This window comes from Salvia miltiorrhiza, chromosome 1 (genome assembly GCF_028751815.1).
Source record: "Salvia miltiorrhiza cultivar Shanhuang (shh) chromosome 1, IMPLAD_Smil_shh, whole genome shotgun sequence".
NCBI classification, from domain to species: Eukaryota; Viridiplantae; Streptophyta; class Magnoliopsida; order Lamiales; family Lamiaceae; genus Salvia; species Salvia miltiorrhiza.
Window position 1 is genome coordinate 3,852,075 of NC_080387.1, and position 26,733 is coordinate 3,878,807.

A 26,733-nucleotide genomic window follows, 5' to 3' on the forward strand; every position below is an offset into this window, starting at 1 on the left:
GTCGAATTCCGCCATTGTCGGAAGAAAAAAAGAAGAAAAGGCTTGAAAGGTGTAGATTGAAAGAGGAGAATTGTGGAGTGAAAGTGAGGAAGAAGAAGAAGGAAAAGAGAATATAAAGAGAAGAAAAAAAAATCGAACGGTCAAATTTGCACGCAAACCGAGGCAGTCAAAGCTGCCTTCAAATTCAAAATTCAAAAAATCGAATTTTTTTTATTTTTTTAATGGCGCGTGTGAAACACGCGCCATTCAACAACAGGCAAATGGGCTACGCGTTAGAACATGTAGCCCTCGTGTAGGCAAGGGCTGCATCGCCTTACACGATAGCGGCCTTACACGAGTAGGCCGCATCGTGTAAGCGATGCGGACATGTACAAGGTCAATCAAGTAGGGGAGGGGGAGCGGGGGATATACTTACTAGGCGAGCACGATGCATTCAAACAGAAAAGATGCATTCAATCTGAAAAGATAATAATCAACCCAAGTAGTTCCTATGTAACGGTAGGGATGGCAATGGGCCGCATTTGAATCAGATCCTATTTGGTCCAGATCCATATCCGTTTATTTATTTTTTTTACTTAGGTTCATATTCGATCTAGGTTCATTGGATCCAAAAAAAATGGATTCAGGTCCAGATCCATAAGATCCGCAGGGTCTCGAGTCCTGACCCGAATCCATATTCTTTTCTCTTCTAAAATAAATTATAATCCAATTAAACTAATCATCCCATTAATCATAATATTTCTGATGCGTTGGAAGTAACAATGAATATTATCACATCAGAAAATATAACAAGAAGAAAATATTGTATTAACCTTTAAAAATAGTCTACAATCAATAAACAACAGTCTAGTAACTAAAGTTTACTTTTATTTTGCGTGGGGCTTATACTACAGTTTGCATATACTACATTATATATTTTGACATCATTAATCAACATAACTGTCTCTAAATGACACATTCGCAACAACTCTTTCACTCATGATATTAATTAAAAGGGAAATTCAAAAAAATCAAATAAGTTTTTCGAACAAAAAATTCCCAATTAGTGTCGAAGAAAAAAAAAACAAAGAAAACAAAAAAAAAAAAACATATCAAAACTACCAATAAAAAAGAGTAGTTTTGAACAATCACGCTCACTCTTAGAACCTCAAGTCAACTAGTAATCAGCGAGAAATAGCAGAGAATGAAGGAGCAAAGGCCTAGGGCCCCCAAATTTTAAAATAATTGTATTAATTATAATATTATATTGATTAGAAAAAAATATTAGTATTTAATATTGATCATGAAGTTCTTGAGAATGTTAAAATTTTGTATTGTTTTTTTTATGTTTCTATTGCATATAAGATATTACTAATTATTGTAGCTTCAACAATAAGGTATTAAGAATGCTTAATGTTATTGATGATTTTGTTTCTTGTAATATTAAAAAAATCTTTATTATTTCAATAACTATTTGATCATATGTGTTTTAAGTGTTTTGGTTTATTGCGATTTTTTGATTAAAGTTATATAGACACACAAATATGGAAGATGATTATGCACTATCTCTAACTAATAACAAAAATATCGAATTTTCATTTTAAAAGGGCCCATTTTTTCGACTTCGCCTAGGGCCTCCAAAATGTCAAGGCCGACCCTGAGGGGTGGGTTGTATGACTCCAAGTGTTTGAGCATCATAAGGTAGAATCACAGCAACTCTAATAAATTTAGCACGAGGAGGCTAACTGTTCGGGCCTCTCAAACTAGGATTATCCACATGTTTAGAGTAGCTGCAAAGGGGGTAAGGAGAGACGAGAAAGACCACCAAGTAGAACATTTCATGTAAACTGAAAGCCATTTAGGATTAGAATTATGTTGGTGAACTCTTACGATTAGAATTTATTTTGCAATTTTATATTGAATAATTCATATTCATTTTTTCATCGTCGCAAGACAAGATTTTTTCTAAGATGAGAGTTTTTGAGGTAAAAATATAAATTGTAGTTAATTTTTAAAAAAGCTGAAAGTTGATAATACAAGTTTGATTAATCTAGTTATAAATATATTAATGTGAATCCACCAGCCCACCGACTCTTAATTCTTGACCTATAAAACGGTCTTATAGAAATCATCAAGTTTGATCAATCACTTCAAACAGTAGAGAGAAAGAAATTTGAGACTCCCAAATGTAAAAATAAAAGAATTGCCAATATTTCTTTGATTATTAGACCAATCAATCAAGTCAACAAGATTGCAAGACAATGGTTTATGAAGAACACAAGTCCTCATCTAGAGTAGATGCAGTCAATCACAAATTCAAATTACTCGTGAAAATGACCTACAAAGAAGAAAGCAGGCAACATACAACTGACCATGGTCTTATCACAATGCATTAGCTGCTTATATTATAACTATACACTAACAGCTCACGACAACCAGACCAAGGCAATAAAGGGAGCTGCATCTAACTGACCACTGAAACGGTTGTGTCTCTGATCACATTCAATTGCACGGGTGAGGTATGGTTAAGATTACGAGCATAATCAGTGCGGAGTTCAACAATCGCCTCTTCTGTCAATAATTAGGCATTGCAAAGTGAAGCTCTGGGCATACCCGGTGATTTTACAAGTCATCGAGGATGGTGGATAACAGCAATCCCTGTACGAACTCAGACCTTCTGCCCATCTCGTTGTTCCTGTCCGTTGACAGAGACGGTGGAAATCTGCAACCACGATGAGGATAAAAGAAAATTATGTTACGAGTTCTGAAATCAAAACCAAGTTCTCTTGCAGTGGCACATCCAATGCCCTACAGAGAAAAAAAAAGTAGAATTGAATACAAGAAAGGTACATAATATGCTGATTGCAGTATCCTCATTGTTTATGGAAAGAATGAAGGCGAAAAGAATAAAGAAAACTAAGAGATGATGTTAGAGATGATGTCTATTAAGCTCCCCAGCTTTGCAGATTTTATCACAGCACTTGGTACATCTTCACCAATGTTATTTCAATAGTTAAGACCTCTATTAACTGATATAACAGTCGAATACTGTTTGTGATGGTTTGAATAAGATAGGCCCAATCCCACGGCTACCAACCAACACAAGCTTCACCTACGAAAAGAACTTACTAGCACAAAGAAACACAGTGAATCCCTGATTAAAGCAAGATAAAACAAAACAGATAATTCCTAATCAACTACATGTAAGCAGAACCTAGCGGAATTCTGGTAACAAAGAAAAAATGTGTTCCCGGTTGATGCAAGTTGTAAGTGACAAGGATACTCATCAACACTAGTTCTCCAGCAAGACCAAGATGATATGCTTTGACGAAGAGAGCCAAACTTAGAACCTCATGGTGTTTGGTGGCTGAGGGGTCACGGGCAAGCACATAATGTAAAGCCACAAGCACAATGAATCAGAAGGTTCGCTTGAAACTAGCTAATAAAGATGCAAAATGAAGGTTCCAATAGGAAACAAGAAACCGGTAGCTGCAGATATAGATATTACTAGAAGGTTTTTGGAACCTTCTCACCAATATCTTTCTCTTCTAAATATATTATTTTTAATGTCCTAGAATTTAAGGGATAAAGGTCAATCAATCACATTGTTTTTACCATTCTCATTGAAGACTAGCATATGTAGATGGAATGGTGCAAAATATTATCTATGACCTACAATGTTTTAAAGAACGTTTTGTGAGGTAAAACATTTTTCGTCCGCCTCACGAGGCGTAAGTTTCAAAACAGGGTGAGGAGCAAAACAAAGGGAATTCATATAAAAACACATAAATTATATCTAATATCATAATACACTTAAAAACATAGCAAATATTGCAAAACACATATTAACTATTAATAAGTCTTTAAGAAATTCTGAAACTGCTGGCAGCTGCTCCTCGAGACTGCTGCTGCAAGTTGGCGAGAATAGGAGAGGAGAGAGAAGCTGGGTCGGTGTGTTGACTGCGTTGTGCTGCTGCTAGTTTTTTTTTTTTTTTTGGTAATATTAGTCTTTTACTTTAATTAAAACTCTAATTACTCCTAAATTATTAAAGCCCATTTAAATTAGGCCTAAAATTCATGAAGCCCATGAATTCTCGCAGCACATATGTATGGAAAATCCATAAATCAGTTAGTTTGGATACAAGCTCGCCTCGCGATGTGAGGCGCCACCTCACCGCCTTGGACCGCCTCGGCGAGGCGGAGGCGCGCGTTCAGGGGGGAGGGGGGTAAACGCCCCCTGCCAGACGGGATCCTACCGCACCGCTTCAAGGCGCCGTTTAAGCGCCGTTTCTAATAATTTTTTAAAACATTGATGACCTATGATGCCAAATACTCCTACTTCTCGAAGAAGCTTTACTACTTCGCATTAAGCAACCAAGAGCTAATTGATAGAATTCCCATATTAAAATCCATAGCTAACTATATGCAGAATATATACAGCACCCCACCTAAGATTCTACACCTACTTTCCAAACTACAGAACCCTTTTCAATTTTTGTCCCAATCCCAAAACTCGGAAGTGGCATACAGCAGCAAGATACTATGGAGAACAGACGAATTTCATAGCATCAAAAACATTATAGCACATAGCAATAACTAATCAATCAGCATGTCAGTCAGTCAACTTATAAAAATTTAAGAACACATACACATTTTTTGTACCAGCATATAAACTAACGTGTATGAGATTTTCCCAGTTTAGTTTTTCTCAGATGGTCCTCTTTCACCGAGAAAAGAGCACATTGCTCATTTGTATCGTGTTCTAGAAACAAGAAAGTTGAGATAAAAAGCCATTGGCTTACCTCTCAGCAGAGTCATCATAGGAACTTTTTCCTGATAAGCTTGCTTCAGACAGAGAAACAGCTTCAGTGATTTGGGGTCTGTAAGCTGGTTGAGGACTATTGACAAACGACAAAAGCATGGAATCAGCTGCTGCATCAGAGGAAGAACCAACAGAAGGTGACTCCTTAACAGCACGTAAATGTTTTTCCTGCAACTCCTTCCTCAGTAGATATATTGATGAACGAGAGCGAGTGCTACGATGTTTCTTATTGCAGAGAGCGTAAAAGTAAGTTAAGGAATACAAAAAATGACCACATATCTTGAGTAACCATCTTCATAATGATTTAAGTCTTCATAAATAATTCAACAATCAACATCAAATAGAAAAACGTAACTCCGAGTAAACATAGTTCAAAGGATATCTTCAAAATACTCTCGTGATGAGTAATCACATGTGAAGCCATGTTTATCCGCACCTTCACAGCACAAACAGGGCAAATCTGGAAACGAAGGAAACAAGAGTTGAGATACAATAACGATATATCTTAACACTAAAAGCTAAACACAGCACACCTTGCATGACTCAACTTCCACCTAATATTCAGCAAGCAAGAAAGACACTTCTAAGAAAAAAGTCTTTCTTTACATCTATTTACTATCTACTAGAAGTTTGGTTCTCAAAAACAAAAAATGTGCAGTTCCACTCCACCATTAGCAGCTAGAAAACCATTCCAGTCTATCGGCTCTCTCTTATCGTGTTATCTACTAGAAATTTGGAACACCAGGCTTCGAACTTTTGGCCGTCTTCACCTCAAACAACAAGCCATCCTTATGCTTGATCTTCAATAGACAAATCCAACTAAAAAACCTACATCTCTAAACTGACTAAGCTGTTTCTGCAACAAACAATGAGCCAAAATCAACCCTTTAAGCACTCAAGATTGCTGTAAACACCCCCACGGCATTCAATTAACAAAACAATGCAGCTATCTTATTCTTAACCACTCGTCACTACTACTACTACTAGAACTACAACAACTACTACTATTATCATTCCAACTAAAATGTTCCTAAATAGCAAAACATTGTTGACCAAAAACCAGAAAAAGAAGGCAAGTCGTGGAATTACCCCGGGCTTAACCTCCATGCGGTGGTCGGCATCAATGTGGCAGCACAACCCGAGAACATCAAAATCCTCCGAGCAAAAAGGGCACGCCAATTCCTCCGATTTTCCTTCAATTTCGACATCGTTGACCTCTTCCCCCTCATACTCTCCCTCGGTCTCTTCGTCCTCTTCATTATAATCATCTACAGCAAAGCAAATTCAGAAAACAAAATGAATCAGCCCAATAATCATCGAACCAAAGCGAACAAGCCGAAACCACGCCCAAGATTCACAAAAAGCTCACCGTTGCTCGGTATGGAATAAGAGGACAGCGCAATCTCCAAATCATCGTAAAACCGATCGGCCATGTCTAATTAAATTTAATCAAATCAAATTAGCCCAGCTGAAAAAAAAAACTCTAGAAGAATTATACACGAATTATATGTAGGCGACAAAATCGGAAATTGAAAAAAGGGGGAGAAATTATACGCCACTCCAGTAGGGTTTGGGGATGGTTTATTGGCTTTATCCCTTTGTAGCTGCGAGAAAATTCAAGCAAAAAAGAAAAAAGTTTAAAGAGAAAAAACGTGGAAATTGGAGAATTTTGGAGTCGGCGATTTGGAACAAATTTTTTTAATTGTGGTGGACGCGGATCGGCTTCCAAATACTCGTCGACTCCCGCGTTATTTCATCAACGGCTGCGACTTTTTTCTGGATGCGCTTTTTTACTATTTCTATTTCTATTTTTTTTACTCCTCTTTTTCTTTTCTTTTTTCAATTTTATTATGTGTTTAGGGATAAATTGTAAAAATTTTGTATGAATTTTTCAAAAGGAAATACTTTTATTTTGGATTTCTTGAAAATATAGGACTGGCTCTACCTCTCTTTCTGGGTTATCTTTTGCCCTTTTCTTCTTAAATTATGTTTTTTCTATTTGGTTGGTGTAAGTGAAAGTCAAATTGAATCTTCTTATAAATAGCCCAATTCTCAGAGCTGCCGCCCTCACCCGAAAGGGCAAAATATGAGTATTTTTTTTATTTTTTTTATGATGACATAATTTTCATTTAGGGTGTATTCGGATCCTTCATCACATCGTTAGTTCATCTTCAAAAATCTCAAATTATTGTCAAATAGTGTTGAGTATATTTATTTAGGTAAGTTTTTAGATGTGGGCTTAGAGCATGCACTACATGTGGTTTCTTGTGAAATCGGTTTCATCGTGAAACCGGTTTCACAATGACACTCTATCAGCATACAAATGACACTTTACAATGATAAAATGTCATTTGTATGTTAAAGTAGCGTCATTTTGAAACCGGTTTCACAAGAGTTTTTGTGCATCCACTATGGAGAGCCAAGGATGGGCTCTTAAATGTGGTCCCCACCATTTAAGAGCCCACCTCCACTATAGGTGAGCCAACCCTTGGCTCTTAAATTTGTAAGGGGGCTCGACAGTCGACAATGGGAGAGTGCACAACACGCACCCCTCTATTCTCAACCTTAAAACCCGGAGCGCATTTTTAAGGAGGGCTCGCGAGCCCTGGGCGCGGCAATGGGAGGGGCTCGCGAATTGGGAGGCTCGAGCCCAATTCCGAGCCCCCATAGTGGTTACAGACTTCAAGACACTACTACAAAAGATACATACATAACATTGCATAGATAACGGATATTTTGAAAAACCGTTACCTATGAGCGCCTTTCTGGGAATAGATAACACTTTTATAAATATCCGTTATATATGTAGTGTTATCTATATATATATATATATATATATATATATATATATATATATATACATAACGGTATGAAGTATTTCGTTGTGTATTAGTGTTATCTTTGAGTAATATAGATAACGGTATCAAGAACCGTTAAGCCAACCGTTATGTATGAGCGTGTTTTTAAACTTTTACATAACAGTTTTTGAAACCTTCTAGCAAATCTGTTATCTATATGCGTATTTTAAAAAGATTAATTTAAATTAATTAAAGTAAAGAATATACTCCCTCCATCCCACTTCAATTGACACTTTTACTTTGGGCACAGAGATTAAGAATAAAGGGTTGGGTGTGTAAAGTGGGTGGGAACCATTTGTTTAATGTGTGTAGAGAAGGTATGGACCACATGCTATTCTTGGAAAATGCAAATTGAAGTGGGACAAACAAAAAAGGCAATTGTGACAATTGAAGTGGGACGGAGGGAATATAATTTTAATTAGCAGAATTTTTTTTTCCTGCATTTCCTTCATCTACGCTGTCTCTCTACCGTCTCTCTCTCTCTCACACTCTTCCTTCTTCGGCGCATCTTTTCGTCTGCCATTTAACCATCATCGCCTCTCTCTATGGCCTCTGATGAAATCCGGCGAGCCGCCGCTTTCAACGGCTCTATGCTCTCTCTCCATTCTTTGTCTTCCACAGAACCCCCACCCCCAAATCTAGAACCCTAGGTCTTCGACCTCTCCGTGCCGCCCTCTTCCGCCTATGTCGCAACCCGATATAGCCAGTGATAGCGTATACCAAGTATTGCACGACTAATAAAAGTAATAGTGAAAGAAATAGAAATACATCTTGTTTTAGCGGAAGCATTTGCAAACTTTACTCATTTTAAAGAAAGATTTTAAGACCAAAATATTTCCTTACTTGGGTAAAACATAAATAAGTAATTGGAGACTTAGCAAGGGTTTGAAAAGTATTCTCCCTTATGGAATATTATAGACATAAGCAGATTGAATAAAAGAGTTTCATCAGAGTTATGCAGCGAGATACATTACTATATGTGTGAAGACATATAGCAGAGTTCAGTTACTTATAGAGTAAAAGCGTATAAAGATAAGTGTGAGACATAGGAAGACACGGCCAACTGACAGTTCCAACAGCCTTCACCCATCCTCGCGCCAAGCAAGACCTGCACATTTAGAAATATATGCAGGGTTGAGTACCAAAAAGTACTTAGTGGACTCATGCCGGAAAATAATTGAAATGTTGCTCTTAGAGCTATATGTCAACCTTGCCCTTTTCAATGTATCAACAGGATTAAGTGAGATTAAAAATACATGTTCATGTTTTTTTTGTCATAAACTCGTTTGCATCATCATAATAATATCATTAGTCTGCAGACAATATATATTCAGGGTATGTGCCAACTATGAGAACTCATATATCATATATATATTAGGTGAAGAGAAGGAGGCCTCCCTCAAATCACCGTGACCGGCCGACTAGAGACGGCTCACGATCACCTCTACGCACAAAACCTTTACTGTCATATAAATTAGTCAAAGGCCGATATCTTGCATCGTGATCATAATCATGTCTTTCATAGAGGCAACATACCACATTTCATTCTCATCAATAATAAATATGGCAAGATGACAATTTTCATAATACTTCAACATGTTTCATTTTCATAAGTTTTGCATTTGAATTCATTATCATGGTAGCTTGCCACAATAGAGTTAGAATAAAGCCCACCTGTCTCAAGGGTCGATGACGTAGAGCTCAGAGTCGTACTAACGCCGGCCGTCACTCGAACCTTTGGTGGCGCACGTGGTTTAGATTGCAATGTGACAAAATAAACTCTAGTTAGAAATTAATCTAACTAATATCTTAACACTTATACTCTCATCATATGCTCAATCTCATCTTATACTCTTATCATATGCTTAATCTCATCTTATAACTTCTTCACTTTTTACCCAACTAGTGTACCTCCCGCGCTATGCGCGGTGAATATGATTTTAGACTCACGCAAAATGTGCATGTATATATGTTTTATAATGTTAATATAAATTAATAAAATTAAAATTTGATATCAAATTTATTTTTTACAAAGTGATCTAATATTTTTATATAACCAATATAATTTAAATAAAAATATAACATATGTCTATATATAGATATTGTATCACTTATATAAGGAGTTCTATAATTATACAAGTTAAATCAAATTTATCGTGTAAAATAAGTTGTGTAGGTATTTTCTATGTAAAATTATGAATTTGGTGTGAAAAATAAATAATTAGCTTTTCTATTTTTTTTATAAATTAAGATTTAATAATGAAAACTGAAATACAATTCTATTCAAGTAAAATATCATTACTTTTTGAAGGAAAATATCATTGTTTATAAATATAAATTATTTTATGTGTTACAACTTTAAATTTTCATAACTTATTTATCTTAAACTTATTTTTTATATATTATATATCAAATTAAAGGTCATTTTATAAGCTTTGATTTAATATGTACATTACATATTTTATCTAACACATAATTACTTGAAAATGAAAAGGAATGAATTATGTCAATAAGAAAAGAAATAAATAAAAGTAAATTACACACCAAATTAATTGGCGGTTTTGCATTCCAACTTCCAAGTAGTTGTCGGTAGTTATTTTTTTTTTAAATATAATGAATATATTGAATTTCACTTTTAACTACTATTTTATAACTACTTTTTTTTTCAATTCCAAAATTACCCTTCAAATTAAATTTATTGACATTTACTTTGCTTTATATATATATAAAGATTGGACCTCCCAATTTAATTGGATATCTTATCCAATTAAAAGACTCTCAATCTTATAGGTAAATAGCACTCAAATAATTCACATAGTCATTCACACTTCAAATTAATCAATTATTCCACATAATACATTTTCACAATTTATCTCAATAGTAAAATGACTTAAAAGTCACTCTATGAAACTTGAAATCTTTTTCCATTGTAAGTAAATTCTCAAATATTCATGTAAGCTATGGAATATATATATATAAAAGAGTTTTTCCACTCAAACATTCTTTTCAAACCTTTAAAAGTCCAAACAATCATTTCCTATAAGAATTGTGACAATTAAATCTCATAAATCCTTTTTGAAAAAAATTCCAAAACTTTCATATATATATATATATATATATATATATATATATATATTATTATATATTCCAGTAGCATTTTCATGAAATAATATGGTGTATACCATCACCAAAACTTTAAAATTCTCAATACAATATCAAAAGTAAGAAATTTCGAACACCTACAACTTACTACTTCTGCACTGCCTCGTCTTTAAAGAATAAACTGTTTCATCTCAGAAATCTCCTAGATTCAAGACTTATACGTTTGAAAACCTCTTTGAGTCTAGTTTCATTTAAAAAAAAGTAGGTCGAAAAAGTCCAAGTGGTTTAAGAGATATGGATGTTTTTCCACAGTCTACCAGATTCGGCAGTTTCGGACAACAGGAAGTTAAGATATTTGAAAAATAGTAAACGTTGCCTAAATGGCTTGAAATTTGGTGTAAATCTGTATAACACATGTTTATTTCTACCATAAAAATTTGGGAGGATGAAAGTTTTTGAAAGCTACTGAAAAGTGTGACTCCAGTGACTGCCCTTCCAAATTTCCGGTTGAATTTTGCAGTACAAGTTTTATAATTTAAACAGGTAGTAAACAAAGTCCAAATGACTTAAACTTTTACCAGAATTCTCAAGACACATATATCTACACACCATAAAATTTTGAAGATTTTTAGATGAGGGAAACCTCGTCGACTCATCAGTCCAGAACGTAGGAAAAATTCCCGAAGTGGTTTGAAATTATAACTTTTACACATATGATCATAGATCTTCAATTTCACTACCATTCTCATGTATTTTCATACTAAGAACTCATCATGCTTCAAATGTATACATGCTTATTCATCATATATATACATATACACATATCATAAGATGAGGATATGAGCTTACTTCCAACAAAATCAAAGAAGGTGGAGTAGAGGATGGTGCTTAGGATTTTCTTGAAGCTTGAGCTTGAAGATGAACACTTTTCGAAAACTTTGTTCTTACTATATTTGGTGGAACAAAAAGAAAATGTGGTGAAGTGAAGAGGGGGAGGGGCGGGCGAAACTTATGAAGAAAGAAGGGAAGCTTGTCTTGGTGAGAGGTGATGGGATGGTGTGATCTTGTCACATAAATGCATGATCTTGTAGAGATCATGCTTGATGATGATTTATGGAGATTTAGGCCATGGGGAGGTGAAAGGGGTGAGGGTACCATGAGGTGAGGGAAGAAGGAGAGTGAGAAGAGAGAAGAAGAGAAGAAAGAAGAGAGAGAGATGAGAGAGATCGAGAGTTGAGGGGGGAAAGGGAGGAGAGAGAGAACATGGTTTGTGAGAGCATGGATTGGGGGAGCTTGTTTGCTAGATATATGTAAGCATAGTACTATAGGCTATTAGCTTACTATGCTTGCATGTGTTAGGCATGTGGCGTTTAATGTAGGGAAAAGAAAGAGAAAAGAAAGAGAGAAAGAGAGATAGACGAGAGAGAGAGAGAGAGATAGATATATATACTTGAATAATTTAATTCTCATCTTGTGTGTAGGAATATATCCCATGAAAATATATCTATTCACGCGTGAGGAAAATTTATCTCAATTATGATATTACTAATATCATAATAACAATGCATCAATAATTCATATGTGAATATTCTACCAAGTAAAATATTTATATCACATAGACATTTCAATAAAAATATAGGGCGAAGATAGGTTTCTCAATAATAGAATTTATAAGGCCCGAAAAAATAATATCGCCTCCTAATAAACTCTCAATAATTCTTATCTCATTTATTCGCCCGTGTGCATAAATACTCTAGCTACTATTTAAAAACTCAATTTAAGTCTGAGTTAGGGCACAAATAGCTTCTCAAAATACGGGGTGTTACATCCTTACCCCCTTAAAAAAATTTCGTTCCGAAATTTGAAATCTCACATTCGGGAAACAATTCTGGATATTTCTCCTTCATCTTATCCTCCAATTCCCAAGTCGCTTCTTCTTGCCCGTGATGTCTCCATTGTATTTTGACCAAGGCAATTGACTTATTTCTCAATTATTGGATCTTCCTATCCAACACAGCTTCAGGTCTTTCTTCATATTTCAGGTCCAGTTCAAGAGATATATCTTCTTGATGAATAACATGCTTCGGGTCAAACACGTATTTTCTCAATTGCGACACGTGAAAGACATTGTGAACATTTGCGAAATTTGGAGGTAACGCGAGTCTATAGGCAACATGGCCTACTTTTTCCAATATGTCGTATGGGCCTATAAACCTAGGCTTGAGCTTTCCTTTTATACCGAATCGATGAATTCCTCGAGAAGGGGAAACTTTCAAAAAGACCTTACTTCCCACTTCGAATTGAATCTCTGTGCGTCTAGTGTCGGCATAAGATTTTTGGCGATCTTGAGCTTCTTTAATCCGTTGCCGAATTTGTCTCACAGTTGTGATCATTTCTTCCACTGCGTCAGGACCTAACACTTTTCTTTCTCCTACTTCATCCCAATAAAGCGGAGATCTACATTTTCTTCCATAGAGGGCTTCATATGGTGCCATGTTAATAGTCGTTTGGAAACTATTATTGTAGGCAAACTCAATCAGGGGTAACACTTGTTCCCATTGAGCTCCTCTATCTAACACTACAGTCCGAATCATATCTTCCAAAACTTGTATAGTTCTTTCAGACTGTCCATCCGTCTGTGGATGAAAAGCTGTGCTAAAATTCAACTTAGTACCCAATTCCTTGTGTAAGCTCATCCAAAAACGTGAGGTGAATTTTGTATCTCTATCGGAAGTAATCGTCATTGGAACTTCGTGTAAACGTACTATCTCACGAATGTATATTTGAGCTAACTTTTCGGATCCATGCGTGATAGGAATCGGTATGAAGTGAGCATTTTTCGTCAGTCTATCTATGATCACCCAAACGGCGGTATTTCCTCTATTCGACTTTGGCAATGCAGTGACAAAGTCCATGGCAATGTGGTCCCATTTCTATTCTGAGATTTCTAACGGTTGTAATTTTCCATAAGGTCGTTGGTGCAACGCCTTCAATTGCTGACAAGCTAAGCATCGTTCTACAAATGAAGCTATGTCTCGCTTCATGCCTTCCCACCAAAATCTTGCTTTTAAGTCTTGGTACATCTTCGTACCTCCCGGATGTGTTGCATAAGGCGTGTCATGAGCCTCGCTCATGATTTCATTCCTTAATTTCTCATCATCGGGTACACAGATTCTTTCCTCAAATATCAATGCGTTATCCGCGGCTTCTTGGTATGAATCCAGCTTCTCGGTACGGATTTTCACTCGCAACTTTTCTAATTTCTCATCCTCTCTTTGCATACTAACAATCCTTGATCTTAGGTCGGGAGTAACACTAAGTGTCGCCATGATCGAATCTGTGGTTTGCGGTGGAAATACCACTTGCAACCTTAACCTTTCGAATTCCCTGACCAAGTCATTTTCCTTGGTTAGGATACATCCTAACTTGGCTCGTTCCATTATGCTCAAGGCATCTGCCACGACGTTGGCTTTGCCTGGGTGGTAATTGATTCCACAATCATAGTCCTTGACCAATTCTATCCATTTTCTTTGTCTCATATTCAGATCCTTCTGTTCAAAGAAATATTTGAGACTCTTATGGTCGGTGTAAATTTCACACCTTACTTCATAAAGGTGGTGTCTCCAAATTTTCAATGCGTGCAGTACTGCTGCTAGCTCTAGGTCGTGTGTCGGGTAATTTGCTTCGTGTGGCCTAAGCTGTCGCGAGGCGTATGCTATTACCTTTCCCTCTTGCATCAGTATAGAACCTAGTCCTTTCTTTGATGCGTCCGTATAGATAGTGTACTCCTTGTTTACTTTCGGAACGGCTAGTACTGGGGCAGTGGTCAACCTCTTCTTCAATTCTTGAAAGCTTTGTTCGCATTCCTCTGTCCACAAGAATTTGACTTCTTTCTTGAGTGGATGAGTTATAGGCTTGGCTATTTTGGAGAAGTCTTGTATAAAACGACGGTAGTAGCCTGCTAATCCTAGGAAGCTCCGAATCTCATGAGGTATCGTTGGTGATCTCCATTCTTGCACTGCTTGAACCTTGGCAGGGTCCACTTTGATTCCTTCAGCTGAAATGACGTGGTCTAAGAAATTGACTTCTCGTAGCCAAAACTTTCATTTGCTAAACTTAGCGTAAAGCTTTTCAGCTCTTAGCTTATCTAGCACAGTCCTAAGGTGCTCTTCAAGCTCCTTCTCATTCTTCGAGTAAATCAGGATGTCGTCTATGAATACTAACACGAATTGATCCAAATGTTCATGAAACACTCAATTCATGAGATCCATGAATACGGCGGGGGCGTTTGTTAATCCAAAAGGCATCACTATGAACTCATAGTGTTCGTATCTTGTGCGGAATGCTGTCTTTGGAATATCCTCAAGTCGTATTCTCAATTGGTGATACCCTGACCTTAAATCTATCTTTGAGAAAGCGCGTGCTCCTCGAAGTTGATCAAACAAATCGTCTATACGTGGCAACAGATACTTGTTCTTTAAGGTCACCTTGTTCAATTCCCGATAGTCGATACACAATCTTAAACTTCCATCTTTCTTTTTGATAAACAGGACCGGTGCTTCCCAAGGCGAAGCACTGGGTCGAATGAATCCCATATCTAACAACTCTTGTAATTGTAACTTCAGTTCTTGCAATTCTGCTGGTACCATCCTATATGGTGCTTTGGATATTGGTGCTGCTCCAGGTTCTAAATTGATCGTGAATTCCAATTGTCGATTCGGGGGTAGACCTGGTAGAATATCAGGGAAAATATCTTAATACTCTCGCACTATAGGTACATCTTCAATCTTTATTTGTGCTTCATCTTCTTAGCTCAAGTGTACTAAATATGTTGTCGCACCCTTTTCTTTTAGTATCTTGTTTGCTTGTAATGCAAAGATGATAGGTGTCTTCTTCCATTTTCTATTGATGTTATAAAAATACGTAGGTTCCTTGCCTGGTGGCTGGAATGATATCTGTCTCTGCTCGCACTGTATCACCGCATAGTGTTCTGCTAACCAGTCCATTCCCAAAATGATATATGTGCTCCACATTCGCATAAGTCTCAACGTCTTAGCCTTAAGCTTAAGAGGTCCCAATTCGAATTCCAAGTTAGGACACACATGTGTAACCGTAGTGACCTTCCCTAAGGGAGTGGCTACCCTTAAGTGTAGCTGGGCTGGTTCTACGTTCAGCTCTAACGTATCCACACATGTATATGAGATGAAAGAATGTGATGTGCCTGTATCAAAGAGAATAACAATGGGTACACCTTTCAGTTCCCCAATACCTGTTAAGTTTCCTTGATTCTTATCCTGATTCTTCTGGTCGATAGCATACATCCTTTGATATTGTGGTGGTCTACCTGCTTGCGGCGTAGGTAGCTGCTTATGAGGCCGATTTGGACGGCGGAAAGGTTGTTGTTGTGGTGGTTGAGGTAGAGGAAGAATTCCTTCCATTGCCCTGAGCTGTGGGGTTGGAAATTGATTGGGCCTTCCTCCACTCGTCCCTTGTTGTCGACTGGGGCACTGGCTCGAGTAATGCCCTGGTTTTCCACAAGTGAAACAATTTGGGTTTCCAGCTCTGCACACTCCTGTGTGTAACTTGTTGCACTTAGGACAAGGGGGTATCCCTCGGGGCCCGGGGTGTGATGTCGCTGGCCCATTATAAGATGATTTATCGCCTTTCACGAATGAAGGCTGATCATTCTGGCCTTGCCATGCCCTTTTACCCTCGTTTCCGCGATTCTCTCATTTGCGTTTCCCTTTCTGTCCTTGGTTAGAGTAGGGAGTGTTTGATGCTTGCGTGTATTGGGCTGATGGAGGCACTGGTGCGTGTGCCATTTCTCCGGCTGCATTGCTAACTCCATATCTAGGGCTTTGTTCAAGGCCTCGGCGTAGGAAAGTGTCGTTTGACTTGCCAATACTACTCTTATCTCTTGTCGCAGTCCGGCGCAAAATAACTCGGACATCTTCTCATCCGTGTCCACTCTATATGGTGCAAAGCGGGCCAGATCGTAGAATAGTCGATCGTACTCCACTACAGTTCTATTCCCTTGTTTTAAGGTGGTAAACTCCATCTCCCTCTTTTTCCTATAGCTTTTGGGTATGAATTTTTCACACAGAGCAGTCTTAAAAAGATCCCGAGTGAGTTCATCTAACTGCTCCGGGGCCATAATTTTCTGCTTTGCTTCCCACCAATAGTCGGCGGTTCCTTTCAGGTGGTACGACATGCACATAAGACGTTCTGCATCGTTGCATCTCAAAAATCGGAAGATTCGTTCCATAGCACGAATCCATTCTTCCGTTCTGATGGGGTCTCCCGTGCCTGCGAAAGTCGGTGGGTTCTGTCTTAAGAAAAGTTCTTCCACTCTTCTATCTCGAGGTGGAGGCGGCGGCGTAGGTTCTCTAGGTTCTTCCTCATTCTCGGGTATATTTATGTTCACTCTTCGTGGAGGCATTATGATAATCTACAAGTTTGATCAAAAGATAAGTTCCTCTATGTGACAAGGCTTCTCATGCTCTAGTCTCATAGCCGAGCAATTCATCACACACAACATATCATGCATCTCATATATATATATATATATATATATATATATATATATATATATATATATATATAGGGGGCCGCTCCAATGAGACCCCCTAATTTTAGTGAGATCTAGGGCACGATCTGGTGCGTTTATTTTGTCAATCCTATGGCTGATATTATATCTGGAGGGTGATTTTTTTTTCGCAGGGTTCGAATCCTGGAGGGAGCAGAATATTTTAAATTTTGTTATTCATCAGTATATATTGCATTGTTCATCAGTATATACGGCCCTGTTCATCAGTATATATGTCTTATTCATTACCAATTTTTTAAATTTTATTTTTCATCAGTATATACATCTTGTTCATTAGATATACGTTTTGTTCATTAGTATTATATGTCTTATTCATTGTACTCATGTTACACGAAAAATAGGGGGTCTCACTGGAGCGCGCCCCTATATATATATATATATATAAATATAGGGAGAGGTTCAAGAAAGAACCATAAATAAAAGAAGACCGGAGAACCATTTTCAGCCATTCGATCATCAAGATCTACGGTGGATGCATCATCTTGTTGGATGAATGCAGATCCTGGGTTCGAATCCTGACGGGAGCATTTTTTTTTAATTTTTTTAGTGCATTAATTTTAACAGCGAATGCATTAATTTTTACAGTGGATGCATTAGATTTGATGGTTCTCCCGTTCTTACAATTAATATTGTTATCTCTAGAACCACACCATATATATATATATATATATATGGTTGGGTTCTTGTAGTATCCAAGCTTATGGTAGATCCGTAGGACCAATTCTTGACCACATGATTTGGATAAGAGGTGCATTGAGATTGTGACACGTGGCAAGAAGCTTCCAAGGCAATTCAAGACAAAAATCTGGACAGGGGTAAAATCAGAAAATATTTTCGAATACTAAAAATATATATATTTTCTATATTCTCAAAATATTAATATTTTAGATGCATAAAGGTTCAAACTAAGATGCATACAGTTTCATATAAAAATGTATAAGATTTCACCCCACCCCACCCACCCCCACCCCCACCCCCACCCACCCCCTTCCCTCCAATTTTTTTTTTTATTTTTTCAAAAACTGATTTTCTGACCACTGACCCACCCCCACCCCCACCCCCACCCCCACCCCCACCCACCTATCCCCCCCCCCCCAATTTTTTTTTTGAAAAACTGATTTTCTGACCACTGACCCACCCCCCCCCCCCAATTTTTTTTTCAAAGACTAAATTTCTGAAATGCGTATACTTTCACACAAAAATACATATACTTTCATACAAAAATGCATTACATTTTTTAAAAAAATTAATTTTTTTGGCTGAAAATAATTAACTACAAATAATTATTTTTGCAAATACATTTTTAAAAAAAAAAATCCTAAACACTAAACCCTAAATACTAAAACATTAAACTCTAAACATCATTAAACCCTAAACACTAAAACCAAAACCCTAAAATAAATACTAAACACTAAAACCTATATACACTTGTTGGGAACTTAATGGAATATCCTAATCCTTGTTTTGATGATACCTGGTGAATCATGAAATCAACACCTAAACTAGAAAGCAATAAATGAGACAAGATTTACGTGGTTCGGTCATGAAGACCTACGTCCACGGGAGGTTTTTCGTTGGTTTCACTATCTCAAGAGTATTTTACATATTACAAGTGGAGTGGTAGAATGAATTGATCCTCCCAATGCTAATGCTAAACCTTCTATTTATAGATAACTAATTGGGCCTAACTTTGAAGCCTACGAAACAGAGAAATGGAGCCCAACTCGGTGGTAAAGTTAGCTCTGGCAAGGTCGTCTCTGGCAGAGCTGGCAGCTCTGCTCTGGCAGCGCGGTTCCTCTGACTCTGGCAGAGCTGGTAGCTCTGCCCTAGCAGCGCGGTTCTTCTGACTCTGGCAGAGCTGGTAGCTCTGCTCTAGCAGCGCGGGTTGATCTCTGCTCTGCTCTGGCAGCGTGGGTTAATCTCTGCTCTGGCAGAGCCGAGGTCTGCTCTACTCTGCTCGGCTCCGCTGCTCTGCTCTGCTCCGCTACTCTGCTCTGCTCCGCTGCTCTACCCTGCTCCGCTGCTCTGCTCATATTACTCCTCATCAGCTATTCCCCCTCTGGTCTAGTTGAACAATGTTCTCTTTGTTCAACTAGTGGTGTGTGGTGTTGTTGATGTTATTGTGACTTCTCTGATCCTCGTGGCTCTGACTTATCCTTAGCACGCGTTTCTTCAACTCTTCCCTCGTGCTGGCTGGAACACTCTGCGCGGAGCATAGCTTGTCATAGGGACCCAGCTACGTTCGCGGCTTACGATTAACAAAGAACACCCTGCACGGAGCATAGACGGTGAAAGGGACCCGCCTAACTTTCGTGGCTTATGGTTAAACGAACCCTTTGCGCGGAGTAGGAATGACTCGGGGGGTGCATTCGACTTTCGCGGCTTACAATTAAAAGAACACCCTGCACGGAGCATAGACGGTCAGATGGACCCGCCTAACTTTCGTGGCTTACGGTTAAACGAACCCTCTGCGTGGAGCAGGGATGACCCGGGGGGTGCATCCGACTTTCGCGACTTACGATTAAAAGAACACCCTGCATGGAGCATAGACGGTCAGAGGGACCCGCCTAACTTTCGTGGTTTACGGTTAAACGAACCCTCTGCGCGGAGCAGGGATGACCTGGGGGATGCATCCGACTTTCGCGGCTTACGATTAAAAGAACACTCCCCCCTCTGGTGACATGTGCAATGCTCTGCATGAACACGTTAAGTAAAATATGCAGAAGTTGTGCAGCTTCCAAGATAGCATTATAATTTCATAAATCTCATCAAAGATCATATAACTCATAATTTTTACTAAGTGACAAAGAATAATATATCCCAATCAGGTTCACATGCTTTGACAAGATCATGTAGTGATAAACTATAGTTCTGCGAAGTACCTGAATCACCACTAGTTAGTGGGTTACCTTTCTATATTATGATGTTTATCATACTTGTACAAGTCTTTCCCAAAATCTGTGTTTCCTGTGCTACAAGAATTCTTAAACACGGATATTAGTAAAAACATGATGAGAGCCCTTTGAGATAGGGTTGTGAACCCGTTAATAAGGAAAATATATATCTTATTTCTTCCTTTAATGGTTTGTGAACGATCAAATAAACGTATCATGAAATTAGATTATCGATATCTGAATGCACTAAATGTAAATATTCATGAATCTATTAATACGCAGAGTTAGCATAATACAAAGAATTGTATTAAATATCTCATGCAGAACTGAAAATATTTGCCCAGTGCATCCCGGTCAGAGCTGAGAAATACCCTTCAGAGCAGCTCGGTCAGAGCAGAGAAATACCCGTCAGAGTAGCCCGGTCAGAGCTGAGAAATACCCTTCAGAGCAGCCCGGTCAGAGCTGAGAAATACCCTTCAGAGCAGCCCGGTCAGAGCAGAGAAATACCCATCAGAGCAGCTCGGTCAGAGCAGAGAAATACCCGTCAGAGCAGCCCGGTTAGAGCAGAGAAATACCCGTCAGAGCAGAGAAATACCCTCCAGAGTAGCCCGGTTAGAGCAGAGAAATGCCTTCCAGAGTAGCCCGGTCAGAGCAGATAAATGCCCTCCAGAGTAGCCCAGTCAGAGCAGAGAAATGCCCTCTAGAGTAGCCCGGTCAGAGCAGAAAAATGTCCTCCAGAACAACCCGGTCAGAGCAGCGAAATGCCCTCCAGAGTAGCCCAGTCAGAGCAGAGAAATGCCCTCTAGAGTAGCCCGGTCAGAGCAGAAAAATGTCCTCCAGAACAGCCCGGTCAGATCAATCAATAGTTTACTGAACGTTCTTTTACAGCCTCCAAACAATTTTACCAAATGAGTTTTATCAGATGAATCCCCTGTTTGGAATAATTCAAAAACGCCCATAGGAGTGTGACTAGCAATAATTCGACATGTTAATCCCTTGCGAATAAGAAGATAATTCAAACCCTGTTTTCAGCAGTGATCCTGGCTTTGTGGCCGCTAATTTGTAGTAGAGAAGCTGCGAAGCCTTGCCAACTGCCCGAACAAAATGGTTTGGTAAATCAAGAGCTATCCCAGCCCAAAGGACATGGCGGAATCCCTAAAAAGAAACAGGTGTATATAAACTATCAGTTTAATTCATACAGATAATAAGTGAAAACATATTGAAGAATACAACTAAATATAGAAATTATTAAGGTTGTCTTCCCTCTTTCAACACCCTATTGTGTTTCACTTTTAATCTTGCTGATAAGCTTGATTGATGCCCGAGCTAGATAAGGTGTTTTCCCTTGATGTCCCTGTAATTTCTTGATATAGGTGATTTGATTGTCATTTATTCTTCCTAAAACCAAAACTCCCAAGTTGCTCCAAACCCGTGGAAGGGGCTCTTCTTGATTATGCAGAGAACTTGTTGCATAAACACGTCAATGGCATCAGCAGGACTAATTCAATTAGGCTCAAGACAACCCTTCAAAGTAGCCCGTAATTCCCACCAAGAGATACCCCCATAAATAAAGCGCAGGGCTGTCATGGCTTTAATCCTGCCACCGCAACACAAGTCCCTCACTGAAAATTAATTTCAATATCAAAATGCTTTTATTAAAATCACAAGTTCATCTAGAACAAAATTAACATAATAAAAATGCAAGAGTATGTTTTAAGTGAGGAAGTCAAATTCGATGAAGTCTCAGCTCAAGAATTTCCGCGAGTAAAAGTGGAAGGTTGTCGCGTGTTCCTCAATTTAGAGGATCATGGCTGGTACAGGGCTGGGATTTATGCACCGAGAGGTCTCGTACAGGACTGGGAATCCTCCATTGCGCTGAGAAAATGCATTCAGAGTTGTCACTCGAGAAGTAGGCAAAGCTGGAAAATCTCAGTACTCCCTCAACCCCGGGCAGGGTTGGAAATCTCCCATCCCGCCAAGAAATAAATCTAGTCGTGAGTAAACCAATTCCCAGAGCCGTTATCTAGCACTTCTCAGTTTAGAACCCTCGTAGGTAGGTCGCAGGGCAGTTTGTTAAACACTTTTTGCACAACATCTCCTCACCCTTGCACCACCAAAAAATAAAACAAATCCATAAGATATTGTAAGTGAAACGAGCATATTAAATTAAGAGTTTTGAGAGACGATAGTCTTCCCCATTGAACTAGACTATGTTAGAGCAACTCGAGTTTTCCCCCTTCGAATATGTCGCCGCTGTCAAGCCAAATCTGAAATCCTAACTTTCAGAAACTTAAATATCCCTCAATCCACAGCACAGCCGCATCGACGCTCTCACGCAACACTGCACAAGCCAGATCCCATGCCGCACATTCTCTCCCATAGTTAGCCACGAATCGCAAATGTGCTTCTCCCACGATTTTAAAACAGGGTTGTCCATCAATAATATGGTCCAAATCGAACCTAGAAATTAGATCAAACCACCGCTGCTTAGTCGCCATATCTCATAGGACAATTCCCTATCAGAAAATTAAAGCCGAAGCTCACCACCTGAGTTTTTATTTTCGAGATCTCATAGAGGATTGGCCAGATTTGTCAAGGATTTTGGCGGTGAAGATTGGAGAAATCTTTGGGGTTTGTGGATCTAGTGTGATCGGAGTCTGGAGATGGTATCGCCGGAAACTGGAAAAATAAAGCTAGTAGATGGCTTCGACTTGAGCTGGGATTTGATTTTGGGGAAAGGTTTTGCATGATTTCAGAAATTGGAGAACATGATTTTCGATTAACAGTACGAACAGTGATGAACAGTGCTGGAAAACAATGAATCTCACGCCTTAGCTTGATTTTCCCACAGACGGCGCCAGTTGGTGAATCGTGAAATCAACACCTAAACTAGAAAGCAATAAATGAGACAAGATTTACGTGGTTCGGTCATGAAGACCTACGTCCACGGGAGATTTTTCGTTGGTTTCACTATCTCAAGAGTATTTTACATATTACAAGTGGAGTGGTAGAATGAATTGACCCCCCAATGCTAATGCTAAACCTTCTATTTATAGATAACTAATTGGGCCTAACTTTGAAGCCCATGAAACAGAGAAATGGAGCCCAACTCGGTGGTAAAGTTAGCTATGGCAAGGTCGTCTCTGGCAGAGCTGGCAGCGCGGTTCCTCTGACTCTGGCAGAGCTGGTAGCTTTGCTCTGGCAGCGCGGGTTGATCTCTGCTCTGCCAGAGCTGGTAGCTCTGCTCTGGCAGCGCGGGTTGATCTCTGCTCTGCTCTGCTCTGCTCGGCTCCGCTGCTCTGCTCGGCTCCGCTGCTCTGCTCGGCTCCGCTGCTCTGCCCTGCTCCGCTGCTCTGCCCTGCTCCGCTGCTCTGCCCTGCTCCGCTGCTCTGCTCTGCTCCGCTGCTCTGCTCACATTACTCCTCATCAATACCAAAATCCATAGGGCTTAATTGTAATAGACTAGAACTGTTCGAACTCAAGTGTTAGAGTTCTTTTCTAGTTTAGTTTGCTGTTCTGAAGACTGAAGACTGAAGGACGAAGGACTGAAGACTGAAGACTGAAGTTACCAACTGAAGTATCAGTTGAAGAATCAGTTCGGAACTGATTACTCAATGCGTGCCACGTGGATTCAACAGACTGATACTAAAGTCAAGTATCAGTTAAACCTTCTTCCTCGGACTGAACCTCCAACGTTCAAAGGAAGCCACATGCTCCAAAAGTACAGCCGCATTAAATGCAGAGATCTCAGGATCCTCCTTTCTCTGCAGAGGTCATTCCTATTTGGTGGCTTTATCAGAGACGTCGCATCTCCTGCTCTTCAACATAGCCGTTCTCACCAAACAAGGAACCTCGAAGATTGAAGCCTCAGCCCAAATTCAAAAAGCTTTCCAACGGAAGAAATCTTGAAGACGTCTCCGCCAAAGGATCTATTGAAGACCTCTCCTATAAATAGCGCTCAAGGATCACTTCAATCTTTACTGATTCAACGACATAAGCTGAAACTCTGCCAAAATTGTTTCTCAGCTAAAAGCTTAACCTCTCCAAAGCTTGAATCGAAGAAGAGAATACCAAAGCCAAAAATCAGTCACTGCTGATTACATACATTCTCTTAGACCTTAGGCAAACCCCTGTTTACCCAGAGCCTAGGTCAAAACTAACTCCAAAGAACTTGTTATTTGAAGTTTAGTTGGCAAGATATCAAACCTCCATTCGACCGATAGAATCGAGTGTTTGAGCTGAAAAGAAGTTCAGGAAGGTACTCTGACTCCGTGAGATCCTAGTGCCAGTTCGTGCTAGGAGTGAGAAATCCAACGCGAGTGAAGTGTTGGTACTGAAGATTGGATCTTCAGTTGATTCGGTGGTGTGCACCCGGCTAAGCACACAGTTTCGGTTTGCAGTGCACTCAGCTAAGCACTTGCGGAGTAAAGTTGTCGGTCTGATCAACCGACCGTGGATGTAGGAAGTGTTTTCCAAACCACGTAAAAATCTCTGTGTTATTTACAACTTTCAGTTTTACATTCCTACTTGTGTTCTTACATTTGATAAACTGAATACTGATTAAAAGCAAAGAGAAACCTAAGACTAACAACGTGCTCAACACAGGCTATTTCGAAGCAAAGTATTTCTGTGCGTATGTTATCAGTCTGACTGATCTATCCTCTGATAGTCAGGAGGACTTGTAATATCTCTGATTTAGCAAACTCGACTGAAGCCTTAACGTGCATTAGTTAAGTTCCAGTGACTTAACTGATAACTCATTACTGAAGAGTATTTCAGTATCAGTCATCAACCCTGTTTGGTCAAAACTCTTTTCTGTAAACAGGCGTCTAAGTTTGTGTGTAAATTTTCGTTTTGATCTCTATCTTCAGATCCCTCTGAATTTGGATAAAAATAGCCTATAGGTGTATTCCCCCCCTCCCCCCATACACCTATTCGAGACCCTCCAGACCTAACAATTGGTATCAGAGCAGGTTGTTCGCAAGAACAATTCTGTTTCTGATTAGGTTTTAATTGAACTAGATCCTTTTTCTCAAAGGTCTCGAAAAACTTTTCTCTTTCTAAAAGTGCTTGCTATTTGCTCTATCTCTCTTTTTTGATGGAGACTAACCACAACAGATTATCCTCTCTACCTATGTTTAGTATTGAAAAATACGACATATGGAAGTTTCGGCTTGAAAGCTTCCTCACCGCCCAACATTGCCGAATGTGGGAAGTCATCACCAACGGACCAATTATCATCACCGAAATTGTCAAAAGAGTTCCCGTTGGCCCAGCTCGGGATCCATACGATGAGGTCCAGATCAAGCAGAAGGCAGACTTCACCACAGAATAAAGGAAGCAAGATGAGCTAGACAACCTCGCCAAAAGCATCATCTCCGGCACAGTTCCAGACAAACATGTCACCAAGATCATCAAGTGCAGAACTACAAAGGAGATGTGGGACATTCTTGAAAGAATGTGCGTAGGATCCGAGGAAATCAAGGAGAACAAGCTGTCCATAGCTTGTCAGAAGTTCGACTCATTCCTCATGCTCAAGAATGAATCTGTCGATGAGATAGAACTCAGATTCAACCAAATCCTGAATGAAGTTCAATCCATCTCGAAGGACAAATACACTCAACGAGAAATCAACCTGAATATTCTTCGAGCACTTCCGCGAGGAGATTGGCAGATCTATTCAATCGCTCATGAGAACAAGCCTGGATTCAGTCAGTTCCCGACAAACAAGCTCTTCTCTGACCTCTTGGCAAATGAGTTCGACATCCAGAGAAATCTTAGAATCAAGAAGACTGGAGGATCAGACGAAGATGGTCCATCAACCTCAAGAGGAGCAACACTGAAAGCTTCAGCAAGAGAAAGCCAGAAGCAGACAAAGGAACCAGCGGAACTCAAGCCCGAGGACTTCTTCAGTCAATATGCTTTGTTGACTGAAAGATTCAACAAGATGTAGTCCAAATTCCGCAAGTACAGAAGGTTCCACAAGCAGCACTACAAAGGAAAAGAAAGAGAAAGCAACCCCAGATATTCCACTGGTCGAAGCGGAGAAAGAAAGTCAGCCGCCTTCGACATGAAAGATGTGGAATGCTTTGGATGTAAAAAGAAAGGGCACTTTCGAACTGAATGCCCTGAACTGACGCAGTCTGAGCGCAAAGAGCTAAAAGCCAAGAAAGATCGCAAGTATGCAAAGAAGAAGGCGATGGTTTCTGACGATGCTGAATTTTTTGAAGATACATCAGAATCATCCGACTTCAACTCTACCAGCTCAGATGATGAGAGCCAAGCCTTGATGGCCAACGAAACTGAAAGCGTGGCTGACAACAGCTACGACAATGGAATGAATGGCTCAGAGGTAAACTCTCACTCAAAAACTCCTTATACTGACAACTCCATGGTGTTTTCAGGAGATCAATCAGGATCTGGAGAAAGCTCAGCCGATGAAACTGACGAGTTCGATCAGCTCATGACTGA

General features: G+C 39.2%; 2 protein-coding genes and 1 long non-coding RNA gene across 5 annotated transcripts; all 3 read right to left on the bottom strand.

Moving 5' to 3' along the window:
* Nucleotides 1–2,168: 2,168 nt before the first annotated feature.
* On the bottom strand, nt 2,169–6,804 carry LOC131007320 (protein DEHYDRATION-INDUCED 19 homolog 7-like). Of its 3 annotated transcripts, none has more exons than XM_057934459.1 (6): nt 6,356–6,749; nt 6,171–6,269; nt 5,891–6,069; nt 5,184–5,261; nt 4,782–5,041; nt 2,169–2,701 (listed from the first exon to the last, which is right to left on the bottom strand). In XM_057934459.1, exons 2-6 carry the CDS (start codon nt 6,232–6,234, stop codon nt 2,602–2,604), a joined length of 681 nt encoding a protein of 226 aa, XP_057790442.1. In that variant the 5' UTR covers nt 6,235–6,269; nt 6,356–6,749; the 3' UTR covers nt 2,169–2,601. The 3 variants fall into 3 exon arrangements, with proteins under 3 accessions (XP_057790442.1, XP_057790441.1, XP_057790440.1); XM_057934458.1 differs by having other exon boundaries at nt 6,171–6,236; nt 6,356–6,676; XM_057934457.1 differs by having other exon boundaries at nt 6,171–6,804.
* A 1,708-nt stretch (nt 6,805–8,512) lies between these two features.
* LOC131007321 (uncharacterized) lies at nt 8,513–12,018 on the bottom strand. Its single transcript, XR_009096026.1, has 3 exons — nt 11,611–12,018; nt 9,334–9,394; nt 8,513–8,767 (listed from the first exon to the last, which is right to left on the bottom strand). It is a non-coding gene; the product is annotated as an uncharacterized LOC131007321 (long non-coding RNA).
* A 2,846-nt stretch (nt 12,019–14,864) lies between these two features.
* Nucleotides 14,865–16,199, bottom strand: LOC130999990 (uncharacterized). The gene is made up of 3 exons (XM_057926074.1): nt 15,602–16,199; nt 15,218–15,490; nt 14,865–14,980 (listed from the first exon to the last, which is right to left on the bottom strand). Exons 1-3 carry the CDS (start codon nt 16,197–16,199, stop codon nt 14,865–14,867), a joined length of 987 nt encoding a protein of 328 aa, XP_057782057.1.
* Nucleotides 16,200–26,733: the final 10,534 nt, after the last annotated feature.